This window comes from Ovis aries, chromosome 20, assembly GCF_016772045.2.
Source record: "Ovis aries strain OAR_USU_Benz2616 breed Rambouillet chromosome 20, ARS-UI_Ramb_v3.0, whole genome shotgun sequence".
In the NCBI taxonomy this organism is placed as follows: Eukaryota; Metazoa; Chordata; class Mammalia; order Artiodactyla; family Bovidae; genus Ovis; species Ovis aries.
In genome coordinates, this window is record NC_056073.1 from 12,669,471 (window position 1) to 12,686,982 (window position 17,512).

Sequence of the window (17,512 nt, forward strand, 5' to 3'; positions counted from 1 at the left end):
TGTACGTTAAACTCTATCTGGAGTGAGGTTTTGTTTCAAGTACTGATGTCTTTAGTCCTCTTTCTTTACGTTAGACTTAGGCACGCGTATTGGAATTTATCTGTAGACTCTCCTTGGACGAGAGTTTTTCTTTGGTTGTTTTCGTGTGTTTCTCCCTCCTTCCTTTCGTGTCTCTTCCTTTCTCTTGTCTCCACATGACCCTTGGCACCTTGAGTGCAGGTCTGAGTCGTGTTTGTTCACAGTTACGTATCCCCTGAAGAGATGCTGGGACGTGGCAGGTTCCGTGGGGGAGCACATGGGCGGCTCAGCTTAGTGGCAAAATGAAGATGCTGTGGATTCGCTCCTTTTACCTTAGGTGAAAACATCTTTTGGAAAAGCTGCAGCTATGGGCAAGAGGTTGGCAAACATCTTGTTGTTTTGCCTGTCTTTACAAGTGGGGGAACATCGCTTCAATGTCTGGGGTCTAGTAGCAAGCCTAGATGAGTCCCCTCTCACATGGACCACTTTAGCCCCCCATAGTCCACAGGGGCCAAGTCCCACTATCACTGCTTGTTTCCTGACCAGAGCCCTGGCCAGGCTACTGTGTGTTTCTGATGCCTGCCTGATGTATGGTGATGCTAACCTTCTGTTTGAGTATTTTTAGGTCCTTCATGGTCTATCCATGATTGTGATGTACTTGGCACAGGGAGGCATTTTTGAAGTCTGAACTCAGAATTCCATGCTAATTTGAAACTGTACTTCTGTGATTTTTGAAGAGGCATATATGAGGATACTACTGCAGAATCCTCCCTTGTCTAAAACATCTCTCTTTCCTGCACCCATGAAGACTATTTAGTCAGCTTGGATCATAGCTTCTTTCTCTCGCACTCCACAAATACTGTTTCACCGGCTTCTTTTGTTTCCATATTCAGATGTGAGTTCTGCTGCTAATCTGATTTTTCTTTTCTATGTAAGTTTTTTGCTGCTTACAGATTTCCCCCATGTATTCTGGAAATTCACAGATAATGTGTTTTTTCCCCATTAATCCTGAGGCACACAGAGAAACTTTTCAAGGTGAAAAAAATAAGTGTATTCTTAAGATTTGAGAAGGGCTATGCTTAAATTTACAGTATGTAGGGTTTCCACAGTGGATCCTAGGTAGTAGAGCGTCTCTGAGCTGAGTGACCCTCTGCTGTGAGTTACTTAATCTTTCTCTGCCTTGGTTTCCTCCTCTACAATAAGGAAATAATAATCATGGGATCTGTGTCAAGAGTTAATGTGAGCATGAAATACTTCAATTTATGGAAAAGTGCTTGGAAAAGCACCTGTGGTACACTAAGTGGAGGATAAGCTTATCTTTATTACCTTTTCCTCAAGTAATTTATGTCTCATATTTTGCATGGGAATGATTGGAGAATTCCTTAAGCTAATCCTCTAGTTTGTCAAATAAGTCACTGAAGGATCTAGTATGCTGTCCATTGCTGCTGTTAGTTCAGCTGCTTGATTATACTTTATAAAACTCTTTCTTTTTCTCAGATTGTACTCTTTCAAATACAGTCTACGCGTCTTGAATTTCACAGTGAGACTAAGAATTAGAGGCTTTTTCCTTTGTTTGCTCGCTTCTAGTTCAAAGAGTTCCTTGCAATAATATGTTTACCTGGGAACCATTGATCCTCCATTATGAACGGAGGAATAGTTTTTCAGTAATGATAACATTTCTTTCTGTGGAAAGTTTACACTTACTACATTTCATCTGGGATGGGACAGAGATCAGACAGAGGGAGATAATCAAACTACTAATAATTTTCAGGCCGATGTGTATCATTCATTAATTGCACTCATGTGTCTGTATGTCTGTACTTCTGTCTGAGCATAATTGATACTGTTGTAAAAATTACTTTTGGAAGGCTTTGACTTGAAACCTCCTGTTTAATCTTGTACACACACACAGAATAAAGTATATGAAGGTATATGGTTTTTGTTAGTGATTTTCAGCACCTGTTGTGGGACTGGGAAAAAGAAGTGCTTGAGGTGAACATTTTTAGGTGGTACTGCCTGAGAGAATGCAACATTAAAATATTAGAAACAGGTGAAAGACTAATATGTCATTTCAAAGAAGATTAAAAGTTTTCTTAGTCCATGAACTAGTTCATGAAATCTATGGTTCCATTGTAAATAATAGCCTCTTCAAGTAATTCAGCATTTTGAAAATTGCCCTTATTTTTCAGGGTTGAAAGTTGTAGCATAACCATGCTATTTATGAAATATTAGGTTAAGGTTTCTGAGTTAAATGTCCATCTTATTACAGCCCTTATGGACGAAAGCGATCAGAAGATGTTATTTCTTTTTTAAAATCTGAAGTACATCTTGCGATTCCTAATGTGGTAAGTATTATGAAATATTCAAGTTAATACAGTGATATTTTGGTACTGTGTTTAAGAAGTTTAGGGACTTGCCTGGCCGTCCAGTAGTTAAGACTTTGCCTTTGAATGCAGGGGAAATGGGTTTGATTCCTGGTTGGGGAGCTGAGATCCCACGTGCCTTGTGGCCAAAAAAAAAAAAAACAAACCAAAACAAACAGAAGAAATATTGTAGCAAGTTCAGCAGAGACCTAAAAAGAAGTATCTCATTAATCTCTTGGTCCTGTGTGCTTTTTGACTTCACCTCAGCATTTAACAATGGCAACCCACTCCAGTACTCTTGCCTGGAAAATCCCATGGTCGGAGGAGCCTGGTAGGGTGCAGTCCATGGGGCTGCGAAGAGTTGGACACGACTGAGCGACTTCACTTTCCACTTTCACGCATTGGAGAAGGAAATGGCAACCCACTCCAGTGTTCTTGCCTGGAGAATCCCAGGGACACGGGAGCCTGGTGGGCTGCCATCTATGGGATCGCACAGAGTCAGACATGACTGAAGTGACTTAGCAGCAGCAGCAGCATTTAACAAAAATCAAAGTGTATCATTAATATCTATTATAAAAATTACTTCCGCAGAGCTCATGGTATATTGAAGGTGGGTATCAGAGTTAAGTGTCTGGTGGGCCATAATTAGCAAGTACCCTACAAATCATCTTGCTTTTTCTTACTTCAGACATTATCTAAATAAGACCATCTCAGAAGTCCAAATCTCTGTCCTGAGCACCCAGCTGTGAGGCAATCCACGGCAGAACAGAAGGAAAGAAAGAACAAACCTGTGCCTTGACTGCACGGGTCCCTTATGTTTTCTCAGGGCACTTTTCTCTACCACCACCCCTACTGCTGCTTGTTGGTATGTGGAGCACTGAGTCATCAGGGTGACTGTGGTGCGTTCTGTGATGATCCAAGGGTTAAGGCCAGGCAGGAATGATCTATGGCTCACCTAACACCACATGTACACAGTCTGGCCTCCTGGAGGACAGCTTCTATGGTTATTTGGCACATTTGAAAGAACTGAAGTCAAATCTTGGCAGTATAGCTTCTTCAGTTTTTCTGCTTCATGCCGCACATGCACATACCTGCGTCCAGCCACCCTCACAGGGAAAGGGTGGCAAGCACTGTGCTTGACCTTTCTGCCTGCAGGAATGGGTAGAGTGGGAAAGCTTGAAGGTGGTTAAGTCTGCAGCCTACCTTCCTCTAATATCCCTCTCCTTGAAGCAGACTTCCACTGGGCCGGCAGAGGCTTTCCCCACTCCGAAGGGAGAGGGGATGATGGCAGTCAGAGGTGTGGCTTTGTCTGTGCTGGGAGCACCTTGGACTCATTTCTTCTTTCCACAGGTAATGGTTCCTAGCTTGGATGACATTCAACAAGCCATTAACCGTATGATCCAGTTAACCCTGGAGGTCAGCAGAGGAGTAGCTCACTGGGGCCAGCAGTCCCGTCCCATCAAGAGGGTCATTAGCAGTACCTCCCGTACGACTATGGACTTGTCCCATCCAAGCCCAGGAAAGCAACTGAAGAAGGAAGACAGTAAGAATATTAAATCTCAGATCAGTAGAGTCTCAGAATTATAACAGTAAAAAAGTCTTTCTGATTTTCCTGGATATTAGAACATATCTTTTTAAAGTCAGTTTTATATGTTTGTTGGTTAAATTTTGCATTTAAAAAACTAGTGTTCTCCATGTTCCATCTTACACATTGCATGCAGACATTTCAGATTTTGGTCATGGGTGAACGAGGATATTTATCACTGTTCTACTATCATAGTCTCAGATTCAAAGTTAAAAATGAAAACAAATCTTAGAACTAATTCTATGTTCAGGCTTGTATTTGGTCTGATAAACTTAGTTTGCTAGAACATGGTGCTTAGAAAATCTGGTCATATGTGCTTTGTACATAAAGTTTATTTAAGCTATTCCCTTAAATAACTAAGGGTGTAATATGACACTGACCCCAAATTCCATGGATATTTTTGGATACTTTCTCTTGTATAGAAAGCCAAACTTTTTTTCTTTTTCTTTCTTGCTATTATGCCACATTAAATTTTTATTTATTTTTGAGAAAAGTTGCACATATCTGAGGTGTACAGTATGATGTTTTGATATATGCATACTTTTGTGAAATGGTTGCCACAATCAGAGTAAGTAACGTATTCATCACCTCTCATAGTTAATCATTTGTGTGTGTGTGTGTGTGCGTGTGTGGTGAGAACACCTGAGGTCTACTTTCTTAGCAGACTTCAAGTACATATTATTATTATAATACTATCGATCACCAGTACATATACATTTCCAGAATTTATTCATTATATTAATGAAAGTTTGTACCTCTTGATCAACATCTCCCCTTTTCTTCTACCCCCACCCCAAGTCAGTATCATTTATGGGTACTTCAGCCAGCTGTTGCTAGGCAGGAATACCAGATTAAACCATTTTAAAAGAGAAGGTGGAAATATCAAATTTTTCATGAAATCTCATGATTTTTAAATTGTTAACAACCGCTTTAACAAAAGTAGTGAACTGTCTGGGCCAAACAAAAGTATCTGTATGGTCTGTACCTGATGAAGAATACTTGAGAATACTGACTTTTAGCAAGAGATGTGTATTGTGATGTTTAATAGTGGTTGTGTGGTCTCTATATACTAGACGCTGAGCTGAAGACAAGCATATGTTGTATCATTTAGTCCTCTCAAGTATTTCTATGAAGTTTAAATAATTAGCGTAAGGCATTTGGGTAATAAATGTAGCTGTTGTTGCATTTACTCGCTAAGTCATGTCTGACTCTTTGCAACCCCATGGACTGTAGCCCGCCAGACTCCTCTGTCCATGGGATTTTCCAGGCAAGAATACTGGCGTGGGTTGCCATTTCCTTCTCTAGGGGATCTTTCTGACCCAGGGATCAAACCCCTGTTCCTGCACTGGCAGGCAGATTCTATACAGCTGAGCCCCAGGGAAGCCCCAGGGAGCCCATACCTCTCCTTTAACCACAAGGCTGTTCTGTGGGATAGCTATTTCAACTCTTTTGATCTTTCCTTGGAGGACGTTTTGTTTTGGGGGAGGTTGTTAATCAGTGTCTTTCAACTGGTTTTCAGTTCTTTCCTCTGAATAGCAGTTTCCTCACTTTAATGAAGGCATCCCAGATAGATCAGTGATAAAGAATCCACCTGCCAATGCAGGAGATGCAGGAGAAGTGGATTTGACCCCTGGGTCAGGAAGATCCCCTGGAGAAGGAAATGGAAACCCACCCTAGTAGTCTTGCCTGGGAAGTCCCATGGACAGAGGAACCTGGCGGGCCACTATAGTCAATGAGGTCGCAAAAGAGTCGGACGTGATTGAACGACTGAGTGCGCCTGTGCACATGTACTTTAAAGAAACCTAGACCTCAAAATATGACACAACGATTTAATAAGAATCAATGAAACTAGTGAGAGATTAGCTGTTAATTACCTGGAGGGAGATGGGTCTTTAAGACTTTAAAGTTTGAAAAGTCTATAGATGTTTACAGTTGGTAGTATTTAAAGTTGAATGCATGAGTTATCTATAGAGTAAAAATGTCTGTTCTCAGGATCCTTTGAAGAAATGATTCCCGCACGGAAGCTGAAGAATTTTTACCCGGGAGTGGCAGAGCACAAGGATATTTCCAAGCTGGTCCTCCTCCTTTCTTCCTCCGTAAACTCTCTGAGAAAGGCAGTTCATGAAGCCCTGCAGGACTTTCAGAAGTACAAGACGCTCTGGACAGAGGACCGAGATGTGAAAGTGAAGGTGTGTTTCCACTGCTGGCAATGCAGGTCGGGTTGCAATTGTTTAACTCTTGGGGGAAGACCAGGAAAACGTCAGTGATAATGATGAGCGGGCAAGAACAGAGGCCGAGAACCTGTAAATGCCACGCACCTAACACGTCTTGTGTAATTCTGACACTGACGCTGGGGCAATTGATAATAATGAGGCTCTAGCAGATTTTGTTCAATTCATACCAGAGGCCAGGTGTTCAGGGGTGTGTCAAAGTTACAGAGGCTTACCTGTGTATTTGGTTAGAAACTCAAAGAAACTTTAGGACTATAAACAACCAACCAGGAATGTGAAAGCTCCTCACGTAGCCTCCTCTTCCAGTACTAACGGAAGAGTAGTTCATCCCTTTCTCTACTGAGCCCCTGGCCTGATAGCACATACGTGAGGAAAAATATATAAGCAGATGCAATTTTCTAATTTACCTATTAGAAGTATAAGATTTACATTGTCAAAAAGCCAAAGAAAGTGTTGATTCTTTCCTTGCCACAGGAGTTTTTGGCTAACAATCCCTCTCTGACTGAAATCAGATCTGAAATTCTACACTACGCGACTTTTGAACAGGAGATCGATGAGTTGAAGCCTATTATAGTTGTAGGAGCACTTGAATTGCATACAGGTATTTTTAAAATACTATGTAAAGTATCTGCATTTTCACATGAAATGTGACTTCATTTAGGAGGCTGTTATTAATCTGCAGTATTATAACTATTAAGTATTTTGGACCGCCAATATTTTTCGTATATATGTTAAATATAGATATACATTGTGTATATATATAATATTATACCAAAGTGGCTTAATGCAGTTAATACTAAGCTGGCACCCAAACAACTGAAACTATAGGTGGAACTATGTGTTACTGGAGGGAGTGGGTTGTGTACAAGAGATAAGAATCAGAACAGCTGGAGGCCTCCTGAAAAGTTAGTCCAGTGGGGTTAGAGTATCAGAGGGTGATGAGACAGTGTCTGAAATCACAAGCCCAAGCTAATTCTATGGCTAACTATAGTGAGGGAGAGCTCTGTTGGACGGGCCTAGTGTTCCCAGCATCACAGGCTGCTGGTCTCATGCAGAGGTTACCTGGAGGAATTCAGGGAAATGAGTGAGGGCTGCTAATAGGATGCCAGAAACAGAGCAAGGTTCACACTGGATAGTGTTCGAATGAATTTCCAAAATTCTTCTCTATAGACTTCGGTGTCTTTCTTGTGAACAGCATAACATACTTCACTGGGATAGGAATTAAGTCTTCAAAATCTGGTAATCTCACAGAACATTTAATTCAGACTAGCTACATTTCAAGTGCTCAGTGTGGCTGGTGACAATGAAATGGACAATGATAAATGCTCAGATTATACATGAAGTGAATTGTTTGAGAATGTCACCTAGTATTTTATTTTGATCTTTTCCTGTCTTCACCAGAGCCAATGAAATTGGCCTTATCAATTGAGGCTAAAGCATGGAAGATGCTACTCTGTCGATATTTGAATGAAGAATACAAAAAGAAAATGTCAGACATGATAGCATTTATCAATGAATACTTGAAAAAGTTATCTAGACCTATTCGTGACTTAGATGATGTCAGATTTGCAATGGAAGCCTTGTCTTGTATCCGTGATAATGAAATTCAAATGGACATGACTTTGGGACCAATTGAAGTAAGAAATGTTTGCATTTTCCTCTCTTTGAAATGCTACTTTTTTTTTTAAATAGAGAAACACTAAAAAGTTGATTTATTTATCTATTTTACGGCACAATCTTCCTGTTTTTCCTCTCTGATGTTGATGTTCTTAGAGGGATTTTGATAATTATCAACAGTGAACAGTATACCAAGGAAGATGTATTAATAATGCTGTACTGGTCTAGACAGTGTTCAGTTTTTTTATGCTGGTACCTATATTTTACAGAAAAGAGTGGTTGTATCCTCTGACTTCAGTCCTGACATATTAGGCAAGTTCCCCAAATATCTTTGACTTTCTTAGAAATGAGCTATGTGTCTCCCCTATGACCAGCAGCATACCATGGTTGGGAATGGTCCATTTAGGTTCAAAAGTAGCTGTTGGGATTTAGATCAACAGGAGATGTTTTTAGGAAAGAGTACTGTTTTAGTTTTCTGTTTAGCCTCTGTAACAAATTATCGTAACCTCAATGGCTTAATACAACGCATATTTATTATTTTATAGTTCTTGAGGTCAGAAGTGTGGAATGGGGCTGAAATCAACATGTCAGCAGGGGCTCCAGGGAAGAACCATTTCCCTGTGTTGTCCAGCTTTCAGAGGCAGCTTGCATCCCTTGGTTCCTGGTTCCCTCCCAGCAGTGGCATCACTCTTACCCCTGCTTCTGTCCTCACATCTCTGTCTCTAAATCTCCTGCCTCCTTCTTTCCCTTAAAGGAACCTTTGTGATTACATTGGGCCCACATGGTTAATCCAGGATAATCTCCCCCTCTCAAATTCTTTATTCTTAATCACATCTGCAAAGTCTCGTTTGCTGTGTTAGGTGACATATATTCCCAGGTGCTGGAGATTAGGGTGTGGATAACAATAGGGAGGCTGTTATTCTACAAGTACTTATGACTAATACTTAGAATTTCTGGCTCATGGTGATAATAAAGATCATATCCAGTTTATTTTGTAACTTTTTTAGATTATCTGTGGACAGTGCACTCCCCCCTATTGCCTGCAAACCTGGGGAATTGGTACCTCCTTTTGGTACTCGGTGTTCATGACTGAGCCTTGCTTTCTTGAACCCATTTAGAGTTTGTGCTCTTTGGTAGCTAATGAAATTCATACCTTTACTACTTCTTTAAATCTTAGTATTCAGATATTTTGAATGCTGACCCCTCACTTCTCAAGATTTAGCAAGTTATCATACCATTTTTTCCTGACTGCCAAAGCGCAGTTTTTTCAGCATGAATTCCTTTGGTAAAGCTGATTGCCAACTCATCACTCTAAAGTAAATTAGGCAAAATTGGTATATATCATTATACAGATCTCAGTTGTGCAAGATTATAACTCAATATTTATATGCAGTATAAAGCCATCACCACCTTTAAATCTCATTACCAGCTATCACCATCCAGTTAACCCCTTTCACCCGTTCCTCTGTCCTCTATCCTCCTTCCTTTCTGGTTACCACCAATATGCTCTCTGTACCTATGAATTTGTTTTTCTTTTGTCTTGTTTGTTTATTAGTGTCTGCTCTTCAGAATATCATGTCATTCCATTCCTTATATAGCCAACCTCTATTGTAATAGAACATGAGAAGACATTTTGCATGGTGTCGGGACAAGATCAGGAAGAGAGAGGCAGAAAGTTATTCTAGGGTGTTTTTCCTTGGAGGATATCCAAAGGGATTGGTCTCCTCTCCACCAGAATCACCTTGGTGCTTATTAAGTTCAGATTTCAGGGCCTGAGGTCTCTAGAGTCAATATCTGATGTCAGGGATACTCTAAAGGAGTTTTTTATACACATTTAATTTGGGGGAACCATCCTTTTAAGACATAGTGGGGATTTCCCTGGTGGTCTGTTGGCTACGGTGCTGTGCTGGGGGGATCCCTGGTCAGGGAACTAGATCCCACGTACTGCAATTGAGAGTTCATGCTGCAACTAAAGATCCCACATGCTGCAAGACCTAGTACAGCCAAATAAATAGGTAATTTTAATAAAAGACATAGGAGTGTGTTTGTAGAAGGCCTGTAAGTCATTTGTCAGTTGCGTTCCTTGTGATGTGTCTGAATCTGCCCCCACTGCACAGGAAGCCTATGCTATTTTAAACCGATTTGAAGTTGAAGTCACCAAAGAAGAATCAGAAGCAGTAGACACCTTGAGATATTCTTTCAACAAATTGCAGAGTAAAGCGGTGAGTACAAATTTAATCCTTCTTTTATTAAGTGACTATATCCAGAAAAAAATACATTTCAAACTTTTCAAAAGCTCAATATATATTACCTTCATAGCTTTATTTGCATATAATCCACATCCTATAACATTTACCATTTCAAAGTATACAATTCGGTGATTGTTACTATATGCAGAGTTGTACAACCATTATTATTTAATTTTAGAACATTTTCATCATCCCAAAAGAAACCTCATACCCATTAGTATCACTTCTCATTCTCTTCTTCACCACAGCCCCTGGCAATCACTAATCTACTTTTTATCTCTTTGAATTTGCCTTTTCTGGATGCTTAAACATAGATAGAATCATATAATATCTAGTCTTTTGTGACTGGCTTCTTTCACTTAGAATAATGTTGTCAAGTTTATCCATACTGTCTCACATACCAGCACCTCATTTTCCTAATGGTTAATAATTCTTAGCATCTTTTTACATGTACTCATTAGCCATTTGTATATCTTCTTTGAAGAAAGGTTGAATTTAAATCCGTTGTTTTTTAAATTGGGTTATTTGTCTCTTTGAGTTGTAAGAGTTCTTTATATATTCTGGATGTAAGTCTTTTAATCAAAAGATTTGCAAATATTTTCTCTCACTCTGTGGGTTTTTTCACTTTCTTTATGGTGTCTTTTGAAGTACAAAATTTTTAATTTTGATCAAGTCCAGTTTGTCTATTTTTTTTTCTTTTTTCTTTTTGTTTTTTGGTATTGTATGTAGGTAACCAGGGTCATGAAGAGTCAGTACTATGTTTTCTTATGAGAGTTTTATAATTTTACCCTTACATTTAGGTCTTTGTTACATTTTGAGTTAATCTTTGTGTATGGTGTGAGTTAGGGGTCCAACGTCATGAAAACGTGTGTGGATATCCTGTTGTCTCAGGACCATTTGTTATAAAGACTGTGCTTTCACCAACGAATTGTCTTGTCACCCTGGAGAAAAACAATTAACTGTAAGGATTCATTTCTGTACTCTCAACTTTGATTTGTTGATCCATATGCTTGCCTCTATTCCAGTCTTGATTACAGTAGCTTTGTACTAAGGTAAAAAAAAAAAAAAAATGGAGCAAAATACACATAACCTAAAGTTTACCATCTTAATCATTTTTACATGTAGAGTTCAGTAGTGTTACATGTATTCACGTTGCTGTGCAGCCAACCTCCAGAACTTTTTTGCGTTGCAAAATGGAAACTACCCATTAAACAACAGCTCTCCATTTCTCCCATGTAAGTGAAATCATACAATATTTATCCTTTCTGTTACTGACTTATTTCAGTTAGCGTAATGTCATCAAGATTCATCTGTATTGTAACATATGTCAGAATTTCCTTCCTTTTCAGTGTTGACTAATATCCCATCACGTGCATATACCACACTTTGTTTATTCATTCATTCATCAGTGGGCGATTGTGTTCCTCCCACCTTTTGGCTGTTGTTAATAATGCTGGTATGGACATGGATGTACAGTTATCTCTTTGATACCCTGCTTTCAGTTCTTTTGGATATTTACCCACTCCAGTACTCTTCGCTGGAAAATCCCATGGATGAAGGAGCCTGGTAGGCTGCAGTCCATGGGGTCGCTAAGAGTTGGACTGAGCGTCTTCACTTTCACTTTTCACTTTCATGCATTGGAGAAGGAAATGGCAACCCACTCCAGTGTTCTTGCCTGGAGAATCCCAGGGACAGGGGAGCCTGGTGGGCTGCCGTCTATGGGGTTGCATAGAGTCGGATACGACTGAAGCGACTTAGCAGCAACAGAATTGCTGGACCACATAGCAACTCTATTTTTAATTTTTCAGAACTGCCGGCCATATTGTTTCCATAGCAGCTGCACTATTTTATGTTCCCACCAACAGTTCATAAGGGTTCCAATTTCTTCACATCCTCACTTGTTATTTTTTGTATTCTTGATAGTAGGCAACCTAATGGGTGAGGTGGTCTCTCATTGTGGTTTTGATTTGCATATCCCTGGTGGCTCAGAGGTTAAAGCATCTGCCTGGAGTGTGGGAGACTGGGGTTCGATCCCTGGGTTGGGAAGAGCCCCTGGAGAAGGAAAATGGCAACCCACTCCAATACTTTTGCCTGGAGAATCCCATGGAGGGAGGAGCCTGGTAGGCTACAGGCCGTGGCGTCCCAAAGAGTCGGACACGACTGAGCGGCTTCACTCACTTCACTAATGAAAAGTGACGCTGAGCATCTTTTCATGTGCTTGTTGGCCATTTGTATATCTTCTTTGGAGAAATGTCTTTTCAAGTTCCTTGACTGGTTTTAAGTTGGATTGTTTGTTTTTGTTATTGTTGTTGAATGGTAGAAGTTCTTTATATATTCTGGATATTAACTTCTTACAGGTATATGATTGGCAAGTATTTTCACCCATTCTGTAGATTGCCTTTTCACTCTGTTCATTATATCTTTATAATTCTTTTTATTTATATATATATCACTCTGTATATATATTTATTTATACATTATATTATATATATTTATTTGGAGAAGGCAGTGGCAACTCACTCCAGTACTCTTGCCTGGAAAATCCCATGGACGGAGGAGCCTAGTAGGCTGTAGTCCATGGGGTGGTGAAGAGTCAGACACGACTGAGCGGCTTCACTTTCACTTTTCACTTTCATGCATTGAAGAAGGCAATGGCAACCCACTCCAGTGTTCTTGGCTGGAGAATCCCAGGGACGGGGGAGACTGGTGGGCTGCTATCTGTGGGGTTGCACAGAGTTGGACACGACTGAAGCGACTTAGTGGCAGCAGCATATATATTTATATTAAAAATATATTTGTATAAATATATAAATAAATTTATAATTTATTTATATATTTATATCACTCTGTAAATTAAGTAGTGATATCCCTCCTTTCTTTTCTAATTTTAGTAATTTGAGTCCTTTTTCTTTTATTTTTGGTTCAGTTCAGTTCAGTTCAGTCGCTCAGTCCTGTCCGACTCTTTGCGACCCCATGAATCGCAGCACACCAGGCCTCCCTGTCCATCACCATCTCCTGGAGTTCACTCAGACTCACGTCCATCAAGTCTGTGATGCCATCCAGCCATCTCATCCTCTGTCATCCCCTTCTCCTCCTGCTCCCAATCCCTCCCAGCTTCAGAGTCTTTTCCAATGAGTCAACTCTTTGCATGAGGCGGCCAAAGTACTGGAGCTTCAGCTTTAGCATCATTCCTTCCAAAGAAATCCCAGGGTTGATCTCCTTCAGAATGGACTGGTTGGATCTCCTTGCAATCCACGGGACCCTCAAGAGTCTTCTCCAACACCACAGTTCAAAAGCATCAATTCTTCAGTGCTCAGCCTTCTTCACAGTCCAACTCTCACATCCATACATGACCACAGGAAAAACCATAGCCTTGACTAGGCAGACCTTAGTCGGCAAAGTAATGTCTCTGCTTTTGAATATACTATCTAGGTTGGTCATAACTTTTCTTCCAAGGAGTAAGCATCTTTTAATTTCATGGCTGCAGTCACCATCTGCAGTGATTTTGGAGCCCCCCAAAATAAAGTCTGACACTGTTTCTACTGTTTTCCCATCTATTTCCCATGAAGTGATGGGACCAGATGCCATGATCTTCGTTTTCTGAATGTTGAGCTTTAAGCCAACTTTTTCACTCTCCTCTTTCACTTTCATCAAGAGGCTTTTTAGCTCCTCTCCACTTTCTGCCATAAGGGTGGTGTCATCTGCATATCTGAGGTTATTGATATTTCTCCTGGCAATCTTGATTCTAGCTTGTGTTTCTTCCAGTCCAGCGTTTCTCATGATGTACTCTGCATAGAAGTTAAATAAGCAGGGTGACAATATACAGCCTTGACGCACTCCTTTTCCTATTTGGAACCAGTCTGTTGTTCCATGTCCAGTTCTAACTGTTGCTTCCTGACCTGCATACATATTTCTCAAGAGGCAGATTAGGTGGTCTGGTATTCCCATCTCTTTCTGAATTTTCCACAGTGTATTGTGATCCACACAGTCAAAGGCTTTGGCATAGTCAATAAAGCAGAAATAGATGTTTTTCTGGAACTCTCTTGCTTTTTCCATGACCCAGCGGATGTTGGCAATTTGATCTCTGGTTCCTCTGCCTTTTCTAAAACCAGCTTGAACATCAGGGAGTTCACGGTTCACGTATTGCTGAAGTCTGGCTTGGAGAATTTTGAGCATTACTTTACTAGCATGTGAGATGAGTGCAATTGTGTGGTAGTTTGAGCATTCTTTGGCATTGCCTTTCTTTGGGATTGGAATGAAAACTGACCTTTTCCAGTCCTGTGGCCACTGCTGAGTTTTCCAAACTTGCTGGCATATTGAGTGCAGCACTTTCACAGCATCATCTTTCAGGATTTGAAACAGCTCCACTGGAATTCCATCACCTCCACTAGTTTTGTTCATAGTGATGCTTTCTAAGGCCCACTTCACTTCGCATTCCAAGATGTCTGCTCTAGATTAGTGATAACATCATCATGATTATCTGGGTCATGAAGATCTTTTTTGTACAGTTCTTCCATGTATTCTTGCCACCTCTTCTTAATATCTTCTGCTTCTGTTAGGTCCAGACCATTTCTGTCCTTTATTGAGCCCATCTTTGCATGAAATGTTCCCTTGGTATCTCTAATTTTCTTGAAGAGATCTCTAGTCTTTCCCATTCTGTTGTTTTCCTCTATTTCTTTGCACTGATCGCTGAAGAAGGCTTTGGTTATACTAGGTAAAACTTTGTCACTTTCGTTGCTGTTTTCAAAAAAGAAACTTTTAGTTTGTTTATTTTCTCTATTGCTTTCTTATTCTCTGTATCATTTATCTGTGCTCTTTTTAAACTGTTTTCTTCCTTCTGCTTTCTTTGGGTTTAGTTTCTTCTTTGTCTACTTTGTTAAGGTGGATGGTTAGGTTACTGATTTGAGGTGTTTTTTTTTTTTTTCTTTTAATGTTGGCATTTATGGCTATAAATTTTTCTCTAAGCATTTTTGAAGTTGGTAAATATTTAAACATCATACCTATGGCTGATCCATGTTGAGGTTTGATAGAAAACAGCAAAATTCTGTAAAGCAGTTGTCCTTCAATAAAAAATAAATTTAAAAAAAGTGAATGGAAAAGGGATGGTGGGATGAATCGGGAGATTAGGATTGACATATATACACTTCCATGTGTAAAACAGACAGCCAGTGGGACCCTGCTGTACAGCACCGGGAGCTCAGCTCAGTGCTCTGTAATGACTGCGAGGAGGAGGATGGGAGGGGTGCAAGGGAGGCTCAAGAGGGAGGGGATATACGTATGCATATGGTTGATTCACTTTGTTGTACAGAAGAAGCTAACAATTTAAAAGATAAGTGAACTCCAAGGGAGGGTCCAGATTCTTAAATTAATCTAAAATTTTTGTTGCATATTAATTAATGTTGGATTAAAGTTTCCTATTTATGGAGAGATTTGTCACTGAGATTGAAGCAGGACACAGTAGCAAGGACACAGAGCTGAAACTGGGGTCATGACTTGTGATTCTGGCTCTGCCACAGCCAGTTGGGTGATCTGGTGCAAGTTAATAACCTTTGTTTCTTAATTTCTTCATGAGGTCCTTTAGGAATATTTTAGAAGCTTTAAAAAATGCAGTTTAAGGCTTGAGAAGATTGTATAAACTTTTTTAATAATAATTTTTATTTTGGGGCTTCATGTTCAGTATTGACTAACTGCTTATTTTTAAAAAGTACTTGCTGGTTAGTCTAGACAGTGAGTCCTAGGAAGGATATGGGGGAGCCCTCAGTTGAGATCTAGTAAAGCCCAATTTTCTATTATTGTTCAGTTTAAAAGAGTCACTTGGGTTTATCTCTCTGTTAGTGTTAAACCTACTGACCCATTCTTTACTACAGTCACCATTAAGCTTAAAGCAGTATATGTTCCAGCCCTGAAAGATGCTACTGTTGAGAGCAGTTAAGAGCAAGTTTTGAATCTTGACCTTGTCACATACTAGTGCTGGAACCTTGAGGAAGTTAGTCTCTGTGTGTTGGTTTCTTCGCTTGTAAAATGGATATAATAGTAGTATATACCACGCAGGGTGGTTGTGAGGATTGAATGAGTTAACATATGTAAAGAACCTGGCAGATAGAAAGCATGAATTAGGTGTTAGGTATAATGACTGTCGTTTTATACAGTTCCTGGGGTTCTCATAGCCTCCTCCAGTGGAATCGATGCTTTCGAACTATTGTGCTGGAGAAGACTCTTGAGAGTCCCATGGAAAGAAAAGAGCTCAAACCAGTCAATCTTAAAGGAAATCAACCCAGAATACTCTTTGGAAGGACTGATGCTAAAGCTGAAGCTCCAATACTTTGACCACCTGATGCGAACAGCTGACTCATTGGAAGAGACCCTGATGCTGGGAAAGATTGAAGGCAGAATAAGAGGGTGACAGAGGATGAGATGGTTGAATGGCATCACTGATTCAATGGACATGAACTTGGGCAAGCTCTGGGAGATGGAGAAGGACAGGGAAGTCTGGTGTGCTGCAGTACATGGGATTGCGAAGAATTGGACTCAACTTGATGACTGAACAACAGCAATAGCAATGATTGCAGATTTAAGCAGAAGGTTTGAAAATCGTTGTGGAAGACATTTGCTGTTCTTTTTACCTAGAGTAATATCATTTTCTTACTGGGAACTGCTCTAATTATTGCAACCACAGGAACCTACTAGAGATTTCTAATCCCAGACCGTGGCCTGGTCCTGGAGACAACATGTGACCTAGACTAGGCTCATAGTCTTAATTGTTTCCTTGGCAATATTAACTGCCTGAACTGGGTCAGCCAGAAAATATTTTCCTAACTGCAGTTAAATAGCTTTGCCTCTTAGGTCATGAGCTAAAATGATTTGAGACTCATTGGTGCATTTGGATTGTTTATTTCTGAGTTGTGTGTGTGTGTGTGTGTGTGTGTGTGTGTTTTAACAAATTAACATTTCAGACACATCCTCGTTCATAGCATATCTGTGAGATTAACAAGCTTGCTGGAGTAGAATTTGTATTTTTCATTTAAATACATTGCTTTCACTCTCACATTGAGCCTTTTTTTTTTTTTAAATTCTAGGTTTCTGTACAAGATGAATTAGTACAAGTGCAGCCAAAGTTTAAAAGTAATCTACTTGAATCTGTGGAAGTTTTCCGTGAGGATGTAATGAACTTTGCAGAAGCGTACGAGACGGTAATTACGTGTTTCACGCTCTGTGTTAAGATATTTGGCACAATGTTTATATGAGATGAAAGTGATCAACCCTGAGAAATATACTGTGATTTGTACGTTGTGTGCAAGAGGCTATCTTCGCATAGTTGCAGCTATCAAAAAGAGGGCATAGCTGTTCCTTTAAGCATGTTTTATATAAGAGAGAAGAGAAACAATTTAACTGCTAAAAGGAGCAACACTTTTGGAAATCATGAAAGGAACACAGAATCTGCTTTTGTCC

The 17,512-nt window shown here is 39.9% G+C and overlaps 1 protein-coding gene across 1 annotated transcript in view; it reads left to right on the forward strand.

Annotated features, from left to right (window-relative positions):
* DNAH8 (dynein axonemal heavy chain 8) overlaps positions 1–17,512 on the forward strand; it is a 339,200-nt gene that overhangs the window by 102,130 nt on the left and 219,558 nt on the right. Inside the window, exons 25-31 of the mRNA XM_060403159.1 lie at positions 2,288–2,363; positions 3,732–3,924; positions 5,959–6,155; positions 6,672–6,798; positions 7,599–7,834; positions 9,932–10,036; positions 17,140–17,253. Coding sequence (XP_060259142.1) covers positions 2,288–2,363; positions 3,732–3,924; positions 5,959–6,155; positions 6,672–6,798; positions 7,599–7,834; positions 9,932–10,036; positions 17,140–17,253 — 1,048 coding nt within the window. The remainder of the gene's footprint in view (positions 1–2,287; positions 2,364–3,731; positions 3,925–5,958; positions 6,156–6,671; positions 6,799–7,598; positions 7,835–9,931; positions 10,037–17,139; positions 17,254–17,512) is intronic.